This window comes from Accipiter gentilis, chromosome 5 (genome assembly GCF_929443795.1).
Source record: "Accipiter gentilis chromosome 5, bAccGen1.1, whole genome shotgun sequence".
NCBI classification, from domain to species: Eukaryota; Metazoa; Chordata; class Aves; order Accipitriformes; family Accipitridae; genus Astur; species Astur gentilis.
In genome coordinates, this window is record NC_064884.1 from 20,116,848 (window position 1) to 20,128,626 (window position 11,779).

Genomic DNA, 11,779 nt, shown 5'->3' on the forward strand with positions numbered 1-11,779 from the left:
AAGCCCTCCCAAACATGTGGGATAGCATGTAAGAAAGCATGAAGGAGCATACTGGATTTTCAGAGAGCACTGTGAGCTGATTGCAGGTGGGGATCAACATATCCATGCTGAATAAGAAATTGGTAGATTGAGAAGAGATGTTGAAGGCCAGGCTTCTCCATGAAGGAGCAAAGAGGACTGGGAGAGGGTAGAGATCAGGTCAGTAAAGGGATCTTTTGCATCAGCCTGTGAATGAATGTGAGCAGGGTGTCAAGCACTGCCACATCCTTTTCTCTGTGACATAAGATGGGGGTTAGATAAAATCTGCATTGATGGTGTCTTTTCTGCTAGTATCTGTGATCTAGTTGAGGTAGAATAAAATGGAGATACAGCACTGTAGTCATGATTGAAGTTGACGATGGGATTCAAGAAATGTTACGTGGGCCAAAATGTGTATTTGTGCAGAAGGCAGAATGTTAACCATCAGTACTAAAAAAGCTTAATAGCTTTCTGAGTTGGTATGAAAACTTACCTGGAAGGACCAAGGGAATGTTCTGATTTCTGTTAAAAAAAGTCTCAAACAGGCTAGCATCAGCTTTATTCTTTATTGAGCCAGTGCTCTGTTGGGTAGGCTTTCTCTATAGGAAGGTCAGAGATGGGTGTTGGGTAGGTCAGAGGAGTCTGGAAATGTTACTAATGAGAAGCTGTAAAAAATGCTAGGGTGAACTGTTCCTCAAAGCAGAAATATAACAAAAAAATTGCACTTCAAAAGACTTATTAAGAATTATGTGAAATTTCCTCAGGAAATCTCCTTCGAATAGCTGTTTGTATCACTTCTGTCTGTAGTTAAACATGAAAGAACACATTGCACACCCCAGACTTATATGGCAGACTTCATATCAAATTGTCATACAACTTCCTTCCATCTACAAATCCAGAAGTTCCTTGGAAAGCTCTGAACCAGATACTTTCCTTGAAAATTTCTACTTTTCTACCTAATGACTGGTCTTGCTTTGTTGTTGGGTTTTTTTTCCTTTAAATTTAGTCCCTATCTGGCTCTACTTCTTGATAGTTGAACCAAACATATTAAATGAAGCTATATACAGTTTATACTAAAAACTAGCATGAAGGAAAACAACTGTGGATGTTTTATCAAGGCCATACTGGAATTTTCTAAATGCACTTTTGGTTTTTTTGTGATCTGGTAGTTCTTCCAGGCAACTCAGCCTTAACTGATTTTATATGTATGTTTTTAAATTATTTCAGGCAAAACCAAAATGCGGAAAACACAAAACATTGTACCTACCATATCAGAAAGGTGTGCAGGTTTGTGTAATTGATGGATTTGAGTCTTTTCTCTTACAGTTATTTTTATCTTTGTTGTTACAGGAAATAATGAAAAAAGTGTGCCACAAATCTTGATCAGAGACCTGAAATTTGAGAAGAAGTCATTAGCTAAGCTCATGTTTTCTCCTGATCAAGAAAATCATCCATCAAAAGCACCAGTAAAATATGGTGAATTGATTGTATTAGGGTAAGTGTTCTGGTTGGAAGTGAGAATGAAGGTAGAATTTCAGGGTGCACTTAAATCAGACAAAATGCAGGTTGCCATGAGATGGTCCCACAACCTACCACTTGAAGTCCCTCTTTCACAGTGTATCTAGTGAGTGTGCAACTGAATAGTAAGCTGATCAGCTTTTCTTTGGTAGCTGATCTCATGTAAGGGAGGGAGTAGAGGGAGGGCTGCCTTTTTCAGTGACAACCAGGTGTTTTTTGTAATGGGATATATTGGAACATTGCACTGCAGGATGTATACTTTTTTGTGACAGCATGAGCATGGACGTAGGACTCTATAAACACTTGAGTAGATGTGTTCTTCCCAGGTAAGCATTTCATGACAAAGGCAGCCAATTTGTGAAGGGTTTCCCAGTTGGTTCCAGGTTGGGCCAAGACAGATGACTAATGTGATGATGCAGAAGGAGAGGTTCCCTAGGACTTGAAATAAAATAAAAGGAGTTTTATAAGAACGTAGTAGCTGTCTATAATATCCAAGTGCAAACAGAAGATTTTAATAAAGCAAGTTTGCCAACTGGCCTGTTTATGTTTAGACATGTTCAAAGTGAGTCTGAGGGTTTTCTAGTGGGTAAAATTGGAGTCTTGGAGGACAGCGTATCTATTTCTTACAGGGTTTTATTTCAATCAAAATTCTCTAAAATACTAGCTCTCCACCAGGGTTGGTGACTGCTTAGAATCTTTCATTTACAATGTGAACACATCATTTAGAGGTAAATCTACAGGTAGGCGTATAACCTTACTTGTTTTCATGTTTGGGACCCAAGTCTTTTTTGCTTGTTGGTAGTAGCTTTGAGATGACTCTGGGTAGCATTCCTTGCCCTACAAGCTTTGTGTGTTTAATGCTGTGATTCTGTGGGCATGTTTCAATATTGTGCGTATCAATTCTCAGAATTAAATGTGAGTAATTGGAAATCTGTAATTATTAATACCACACTGATTAAGATGACTTTGTGCTTGGAATGAAAGTTCTTGTGGGTCTGTATCTCATGAGAAGCTAAGTAATACAGGAAGATCGACTTTGTTCTTTTTCTGTGCTTTTTGATAGGTACAATGGGTCTCTCCCAAATGGAGATAGAGGAAGAAGAAAAAGTAGGTTTGCTTTATTTAAAAGGCCCAAGGCAAATGGGGTGAAACCTAGCACTGTGCATATTGCCTGTACCCCTCAAGCAGCAAAGGTAAGCTTGATTTGTCTGAGTAAGTCTTATTTCTCCTGGTGCTGTCTAAAGAGTTCAGTGGAGTCACTGCTGTTACACTGAGATGTAAATGATGTAAAAAGCATGAAGTTCTGGCTGCAAAAAGTATGGATTATGTTTATCCAAGGATTTTTGGTACCTGTCAGGGTTAGCAAGAAATCATTCAACAAAACAAATCTGGTGCCCAGTCCTTGCCGTGTCCAGAAAGAAAAATGTTTATTTTTGAAACATGAATGTTCAGGGCACAGGCTAGTCATGTAAAACACCTTCTATTTTGTTTTCCTTCTGAATTCACTACAGACATCTGTTCTAGACTTCCTGTTTTTGCACTCACTCGTGCTTTAGGGCTAACTTTGCTTCATGTGAAGCTGACTTTTAAATGGTCCTTTGCCAAAGCTCTGTGTGCACTTGCTACTCCATCCAATGGGTAGGAATTCCGCAGGGATGAAGACAGGTGGTTTTTCCAGGGCATGTTTTATAGGGTTTGTAATCATTTTCAGAGTTCCCATTAAGAAGCAGTAAAGGAAGGGCTTAGGTCCTGAAGTTGAATTGTATTTCATGACAAAACTAATATATTATAGCTAAGGTATTACCATGAAATACTTCTGTATTGTGGCGATGCAAGTGTATGTGCATTTATGTTCAATAACAAATGGAGCATTTGTACTAAAACCAATGGAATTCAAGAATGCTTACTGGTTGTTCAGATCTCCACTGGATCTCCAGTGTCAAGATCAGGCCCTTAAACAAATACAGTAGTGTTAAGTGTTTGACTCCTGAAATACCTTGACACTTAAGACTATTGATTCCTAATTTCAGGGGATGGCATAAAGTATTCTGAAATCAAAAGCATTTTGCTAACCAAAGCTCTTGTAACAGAATTACATCTATAGGAGATATGTGGAAAGAACATTTATTTTTGCTAATTCTTTATGGTCTTCAAGTAAGTGCTATTTAGAAGCACTTTTAGAAGAGTGTTCAGTTCCTAGTAAGTAGTTGCAGAATGAAAATCTAGACTAACAAACTGAAACCTAGATTACTTTGCTACAATTTCTGCAACCTGTGCTGAGTTCTCCATTTTACCCTGTTTACTATGACTACTTGTTATGGTTTTTTGTCTATATCTTATTAATCATCGCTAACTTCAGTATGAACTTGGATCCCATTTGTAGAATGAAGTCCCTAAGTATTTGTCCTCACTTTGCTGTTGGAGAAGTTCAGGCTGAGGAGGCCATGAAGGTGTTGCATTCAGTTTCAGCCTTTGCACTCAGTTGGTTTTGTTCTTCTGTGTCATGGCTAATGTTGCTTTAACATGAAGCATGACTAATAATGTGTCTTGGTTACGTGTTTTTTGTTGCAGCATGTGGTAAAGAGACCAGTTTGGTCTGTTTCTGAATCAATCCTACAGCTTTTTTTAATAGCCAGGACTGGTTTTTGTGACGTTTAACTACAGGTGTGTCACTAAGAACCATCTGCCTTAATGCATTAATTGAGCAGAACAAGAGCCTGGTTATATATATTGTCTGCTTGCTGCTGTATTCAGTAGAGTTATTGTTCGCTGTTTCAATAATACTTGGCACTTTTTCCACAGGCAATAAGTAATAAAGACCAACACAGCATATCTTACACTTTGTCTCGGGCCCAGACAGTAGTCGTTGAATATACACATGACAGCAACACAGATATGTTCCAGGTATGTGAACTAAATATGATATGTAAATGTATTCTCGCTTTTGGTAGTTTCTAATGAGACATCCTCTCAAGAGGCTTTTTCCCTTGGACCCAAAAGTTTACATGTGTCACCTTCGACACTTTACTATTCAGAGGTGTTTAGTTCTGTTCATTCCCAAGGCCATCGCATGAACAAGGCTGTATATCTGTGCACCTCTTTTAGGCTTGGTCAGAGGTGAAAGTTGTTGGGTTTTGGGTTGGGTTTTTTTGCGACTAATGCACAGGATTATGGTTTTGCTTTTGATTGCTGGTCTGCAAGTCACGTAAGCTGTCTCCTAGTTCCTCCTTGCAAAATGAAGAATAAAGTTTTTTGAAGCACTTGGAATTTTGCTTCTAGCATTTACAAAGGGATTTGGGATCAGCCAGTTGGAGATGGGGTAGAAGAAATACAAAGTGAAAATACAGGAAAGCTTTTGACACAACTAATATGAAAAATACCCCTAACTCCTTTAAGTAAACCCAGAAATAAGTCTAAAGCACTGGACAGTGTGGAGAGAGGAGGCCCAATGCTCATGTGCTGGCAGTTCAGAGCAACTTTGCTGCAGTTCCTGTATGTATGAGAAGGAACCACAAACACATTTGCAGCTGCAGTGTGCGCTCATATCTTATAATGATTTCCTGTTTTTCTCAAAAGGAAGGGTTTTGTTTTGGGGGTTTTTTGTGTGCTTTGTTCCTTCTGATTCCTGGACTGATCTTGTGTTGATTTTTTTTGTGGTCACTAATTTATGGCAAGGAGTTTTGCTGTCACAGCATTTAGCTGTGACGCCACTGCAGGATCTAAGGAGGTGGGAGGTGTTGGTAAGTGGTAGAGGAAGTTGCTATGCAACTGCAAATACCTACAACAGAGCAAAAGGGCTGTAATGAACTAACTGCAACATAAGCTATTGTTTGTGTAAGTGTTCTCTCTTCAGGCATGCTATAGCATGTATGCTGCTCTAAAATTGCCAGTGGCATTCCCTGTGTACTGATGGGTTATCCTGCCTAAGAAGCAATAGAAAAATACATTCTGACAAAGCAGTTTCAGTCTCATGAAAGCTCTTCAGCCTTCACCAAAAAGCACCTCAGGCTTTTGGGTCTTCTGCCCAGCAGTTAATCAGTCTTAATATAGCCAGTTATTTTATAAGAGGCTGAGAGCTCTGCAAGTGAGTGAAAGTTAATAGTGTGTAAGTGGGCTTTAAACCTGGTAACATGGATGTTTGGGAGAGGGATATAACTTCTCTTCATACTTCATAAGGAAAAGGACAAGATGAGTTGACTGGAAAAGCAGTGAAACCCATGCAGTTCTATCAAACCCGATACAGTTGTGTGGGACTGCAAAAGTCATTCTTCTATGCAACCAGAAAAGAAGGCACAGCTACTAGAAAAATCTGATTGTAGTCAGATATTGCATTCTTGTTGTGTTCTTTGCATATTAATGTAACCCCTCCCTGCCGCAAACATCTTGTACCTGGTCTTTCCTGACAGATGTGCTGCTTCCTAGTGCCTCACCAGAGCTGGAGAGTCAGCTCGCATCATCTAATTTTCCTACATCTACACCTCCACCTAGTCTAGCATTGTTCAGAATATTCTGATTGAATATGCAAAGTGACGGAGTATTACTTTTCTTCCATCTAACTGCTGTTTCCTAGCTGTGGTGGTGCTGCTGCAGCTGGTCCAGCTGACTTGAGTGTAACCTTTCTGATGAGAAGGCCTTCAATGGGAAATCATCTCAGAATTGACTTAATTACATCATTTTATTTCCCCTTCCTTCAGTTGGCTGTACTCAGCCTTCAGAATAACTTTGGTCACGTGGAGGTGGAATAACTCATCAAATCAGATTAGGCTTTAGAAACCTAAATTTAGATTGGTGGAGGGGAGTACTTCAAACTGGAATGTCATGCTTTTTCTTGATCACTTTTAAATGGTTTGAGTTTGAATATTCCTGGACCCAAAGGCAAATTTCTAAACAGGTGGGGTTTTTTTGCTCCCTTTCCAGATTGGTCGGTCAACAGAGAGTCCTATAGACTTTGTCGTGACAGATACGGTTCCTGGAAGTCAGAGTAATTCAGATACACAGTCTGTGCAGAGCACTATATCAAGATTTGCCTGCAGAATCATATGTGAACGTAACCCTCCTTTTACAGCAAGAATATATGCTGCAGGATTTGACTCCTCAAAAAACATTTTTCTTGGGGTAAGGTAACTCCTTTTTCCCTCCAAGTTCAGTGCAGGCTTATTTTTAAACTAATTTATAGCTCCACTTCAGCCAAATTAAAAGTTTCCATTGATGTAATTTCTCTTAGGAGAAAGCTGCGAAGTGGAAGACATCAGATGGGCAAATGGATGGATTAACCACAAATGGAGTTCTTGTTATGCATCCTCGTAATGGATTTACAGAAGACTCCAAGCCAGGCGTGTGGCGAGAGATATCTGTATGTGGGAATGTGTTCAGCCTCCGTGAAACCAGATCAGCTCAGCAGAGGGGGAAAATGGTAAAAGTAGTGACCGATGTTTTATGCAACCTGTTTAAAATGGGTACAATTATAAGTGGTAAAGCTTGAGCACAAACAGAGGCTGGAATCTGCTTCATTCAGTGTAGATGTCACAACTGTAACCAGTTACACTGACTTTTTATATGTCTGTCTTCGTACATGAAGGTGTCTTGGCTCAACCTGAATAACTGACAGAGTTTATCTGCAAAATACTACTTAATTGCAGATCTAGACTGCTCTCCTAAATTGAGTTGTCAGTCTACTATGCTCTTCTGCAAACTGTCATAGTCACGCACACATTCTAAAGAGTATTTTTCTGATTCTCCCTCTTGAGTTTACACTTCTAAGGTTTTCGCAATTTTCCTTTTTTATAGAATAATAAAGAATAAATATAGTTTTATTGACACATGCCTGTATACCTGGATATCCCTTTCCACCTTGGCATTCTGAGTTTTCCTCGTTTCCAAAGCATTGGTGACATTTCCAGATGATTGGGTTTGGTATGACTCAGAATCTCTTAAGTGTTCATGTAGCATTTCTTTTTGTTATTTAAGTGATACATTTAGCTAGGAATGCTGACAGCTGAGTTTTTCTGGAGGAGAGGAAAGCCATGTGTAAAGGTGTGTTTGAAGAAAACAGGCTAAAATGTGATGGAGGACTAAACAAGACTTGTCAAGAAGTTTTTTGGGGGTTTTGTTTTGGTTTTGTTTTTTAAAAAAGAGGGGAGGGAGAAGCTGAAACTGGGCTCTCCATAGGTATCGTGTATAGGACAGTCAAGGAGCTGCTTGAAACTTCTTGCCTGGATCTTCCAGGCAGATTTGTATTATGAAAGTGCATTATGTTACTCTTCAGGTAACCTTAGGTGACACCTCTCTTTGTCCATCATAAGGTTGAGAATGAAACAAACCAACTCCAGGATGGCTCTCTAATTGACCTGTGTGGAGCAACACTGCTGTGGCGCACTGCAGAAGGGCTTTCACGCACTCCTACTCTCAAGCACCTGGAGGCACTAAGACAGGAAATAAATGCAGCAAGGCCTCAGTGTCCTGTGGGGTTTAACACCTTGGCATTTCCCAGCATGAAGAGAAAAGATGTTGTAGATGAAAAGCAGCCGTGGGTGTACCTGAACTGTGGCCACGTCCATGGCTATCACAACTGGGGAAACAAAGAGGAGAGAGATGGCAAGGATCGTGAGTGTCCCATGTGCCGCTCTGTTGGCCCCTATGTGCCTCTGTGGCTTGGATGTGAAGCGGGATTTTATGTGGATGCAGGACCTCCAACACATGCATTCAGCCCATGTGGACACGTGTGCTCAGAAAAGACAACTGCATATTGGTCCCAAATTCCTCTTCCTCATGGTACTCATACTTTTCACGCAGCCTGTCCGTTCTGTGCGCATCAGCTGGCTGGTGAGCAAGGTTACATCAGACTCATTTTCCAAGGACCTCTTGACTAACCCATGTGTTACTGAGGACTGCAGTAAACTGATAAACTAAGTGATTCTGATTTTTAAACTGACTGTTTTTCGTATTCTCTGGGCTTTGCTGGTTTGCATTAAGATGAAGATTTTTTTTCTTTTTTGTTACAACAGCTAAATCCCTCTCTATTGAGAAAAGTCTGGGAATGGAAGAAATGGGGGGAGAAGGGGGAGAACTCCTGCTTTCTTTAGTAAATAACTACTTCTGAAGAGGTGAAGGAAGTGTTACAGAGTGAACTTTGATGCCTTCCGTTTAATGGCTTTGAATCACATGCCCACAGTGTTTGAAAGTTGTTTCCTTCTTTTTGTATATGGAGGGTAAATAGTTCAAAGAACATTAGTTTACAGCTTAGATGCAAACATTGTAAAATACAAACGTGTATATTAACTCTTTTCTATTTATCTTTATTATTGAAAATACATAGAATCTTTAGAGAGTAGCATGGTCATAGTGTGTTACATCCAGCAATTGGATGTGTAGAGTAGTTCTGGATGGAGAAGAACCTGAGATGGAAATGGTAGAAAAATCTTTTTTAATCTAAAATACTGAGTTCTTAGAATAGTTAAAATGCTTTTTAAACAAAGCTAATGTAAATTATGAGGGCATAAAAGTATGTTTTAACCATGTTGAAAGGTAGGTAAGAAGGACTTCTTAAAGTCTTTTTGGTAGGACTGTACTTAAGGTCTGGTTATGAGGAGAATATTTACCAGACTCTTTGAATATGCAACTTAGTCTAGATTAAGGATTTTTTCTCCCTTCATGCTAACACATCTCTTTATTTAGCATTAGTGATATTTGTGAGGGTTTTTCCAGTCTTAAACATTAACAAACGTGAAAGATGAGGCTCATTTTGTTCTGTGCTGTTTGGGGTGGGGTTGAGGGGAGAGGTGGATGTGCCCTTGCACTTGTGTGGGGAGCAGGGAACAATTTGTGAGTTGGCCACAGTCCCAACTTGTGACATGCTTGTCAATCGGATGTTCTGCCTTTCTTCCGGCCCATTGCAAACTGGCGTGTGGGAGCCACAGGCTTCACATACTTACCTTTACCCTGCTGCAAGGTGCAAATACTCATCTAGGCTGCACACAGAACAAAGTTGAACCTGGTACCCAAGGGATGCGTGCCCACATCCTAGCATCCTCATGCAACTTGTCACAATTGGCAATCTGTTAGGGGAGTGCTTGAGTTGGGACTGGACTGGGCTCCTAGACCTCAGTGTGGGATGCTTGTGTAAAGTCTGCTCATGCTGCGGTGGGCTCTAGTAGTCTCTCTCTGCTCTCCCCTCCCTACCCTTCCTTTCCCTCTGTATCCACCAGAAAAGGCCAGTGCACTACATCCAGCTTTGCTCCTGACCCACTGTGCTTCATGGCAAATACACAATCTGACCTTTTTAGGATTCAGTTGAGCATTTTTTTGGCCAGCTTCATACTTTTTTTTTTCCCCTCAAAATACGTACTGCATAATTGACAGTAGCAAATTTCTGTACTTTATAGCATAGCTTTAATTTTTCCTTTCAAAGCTGTTCTAAAATTTTCTTGGTTAAAGAGAGACCTATGTTGCTTCGATGTCATGAATTATTTACTTTGTCAATTGTTTCTCCATTTTTAAAAAGAAATTATATATATTGTTTGGTTCACTCAGGAAATGCATGTGTCAGGAAACCTGTATTATAAGTTCATTTAGCTGTCATGTACAAGTAACTGCTGTTACTCCCTTTCCATAGAAATATAACTGATTTTGACATTTTCCAGATTATATGCATTAAGTAATGAAACTTATGCAGCAAGAAATCCCTGTATTGTAGTTCTAATCATTTTATTCAAACTATAGTATACTGTAGTTTAATTTTTATTTGCAAATTAATTTATTCAAACTATGTGAGTAAACACTTTTCAAAAATAGAAATTCTGGGATTGTCTGTTGCTTTGTTTCCAAGATGAGAAAGGTGGCTGGAGGTGGCCCTTCTGCTGTCACCTAAGGTGTCTGTTCTGCATGTGTGAATTAAGATCATGAAAAAGAAGCAACTGTAAATAAGAGTTTGCATGTTATCCTGGTCATGGATTTGAATGGCTCCTTTCAGGTATGACCTCTCAATGCGGTTTATATTTAATGTTACGTTAACAAAGCCAAGATTGTTGTTCAAAAGACACAGTTAAATGATCTTTTCCCTGAGTAAGTTCAAATAATGAAATGTAAGCAAAAACTTTAACTAAATGGCTGGGCTCTTCTAAAATGTCAAGAGCTCTTGATTCCATCTTCCACAAAATCACATTGATGCTTCTTCTCTGGTTCTGATCTTGTTGACTATGGGGATATGAAAAATCAGAAAAGGACATGATGAAAGCTACAAAGCAGTATGAGTAATAAAAAGATGAACTGTGAAAACAGATTGAGAACTGGATGGTAGCAGACATCCAGAAAGTGGTGTACTTGTCCTGTGTTGGAGGCACAGCTGGATGCTGGTGCGGAGCCAGTAGTGCAGTTGGGTACATGCACATCTGACTGTAGAGGGGAAGAGAGGTTCATGCCCAACACAACCATCGTTAAGCCTCTACCATGTTAAGATGGTATGTTATGCTTTCATTATCCTTCTTTGTCCTGCCCCCCTCCTCCAAAAACACAAAGACCACAGAAGATGGTGTAGTCTTAGCAAAACTGGCTGTTTCTCTGGGTAGGGTTATGCTAAGATAACCCTTCAGAGTCTGCCCCATACTTTCTGTCTGTTGTATACTTTTCTTGACCCAAGCTGGGCTTGTTAATCCCATTTTTAAAAGGGCAGAACATGGGCATTCAAATGCCTAAGACACAGACATCCCACTGTCAAAAGCAGGATAGCAGTGATTGAGTAGTTTGAGAAACAATTTCCATACAACATGCAGGCTAACTAAAAGCAGTAGCTTTGACTGTGGTTTCTTATTTGAGTTCCTTCTGGGCTTCTGTTCTTTAATAAACAATTTAAATAGAAGGTCTTGTACTCTGTAAATTGTAAAATGAATGTCACATTAAAAGTGTAATGATCCCTTTGACTCAACCAGCTGACTGAAGCACTCTGAAATGTAAGGCTTTTGCTTCTGAACAAATTTGGGAGCTAGGAGAAGTGCAAGAGGTTGCACTGTGCTGGCTTTGAGATGATTACAGTTCCACTTGGGTGCAGCCTAAATTAGCCCCTTCTACCTGCAAAAACCAGCCCCAAATGAGATCTGTGGCCTTACCCTGCTTTCAAAGGTTGATTTGAATGGAAAGAGGCATTGATGATGCAATGAGCAGATGGGACAGGACTATTCCCTGTGAGATCACCATAGGTATATGGAACTGATGAGGGAATGCCCTTTTCTAGCATTGAAGTTTTGTGAAG

General features: G+C 39.8%; 1 protein-coding gene across 10 annotated transcripts in view; it reads left to right on the top strand.

The window, feature by feature from the left end:
• PELI1 (pellino E3 ubiquitin protein ligase 1) overlaps nt 1-11,425 on the top strand; it is a 46,813-nt gene extending 35,388 nt beyond the window's left edge. For 9 of the 10 annotated variants that reach the window (XM_049799749.1, XM_049799754.1, XM_049799753.1 and 6 more), the window contains 6 exons: nt 1,369-1,513; nt 2,600-2,729; nt 4,339-4,440; nt 6,454-6,651; nt 6,761-6,949; nt 7,839-11,424. In XM_049799749.1, coding sequence (XP_049655706.1) covers nt 1,369-1,513; nt 2,600-2,729; nt 4,339-4,440; nt 6,454-6,651; nt 6,761-6,949; nt 7,839-8,405 — 1,331 coding nt within the window. In that variant the 3' untranslated portion in view covers nt 8,406-11,424. Of the gene's footprint in view, nt 1-1,368; nt 1,514-2,599; nt 2,730-4,338; nt 4,441-6,453; nt 6,652-6,760; nt 6,950-7,838 lie in introns of all 10 variants that reach the window. The other variant, XM_049799759.1, reaches the window with a different exon arrangement.
• The last annotated feature ends 354 nt before the right edge of the window (nt 11,426-11,779 follow it).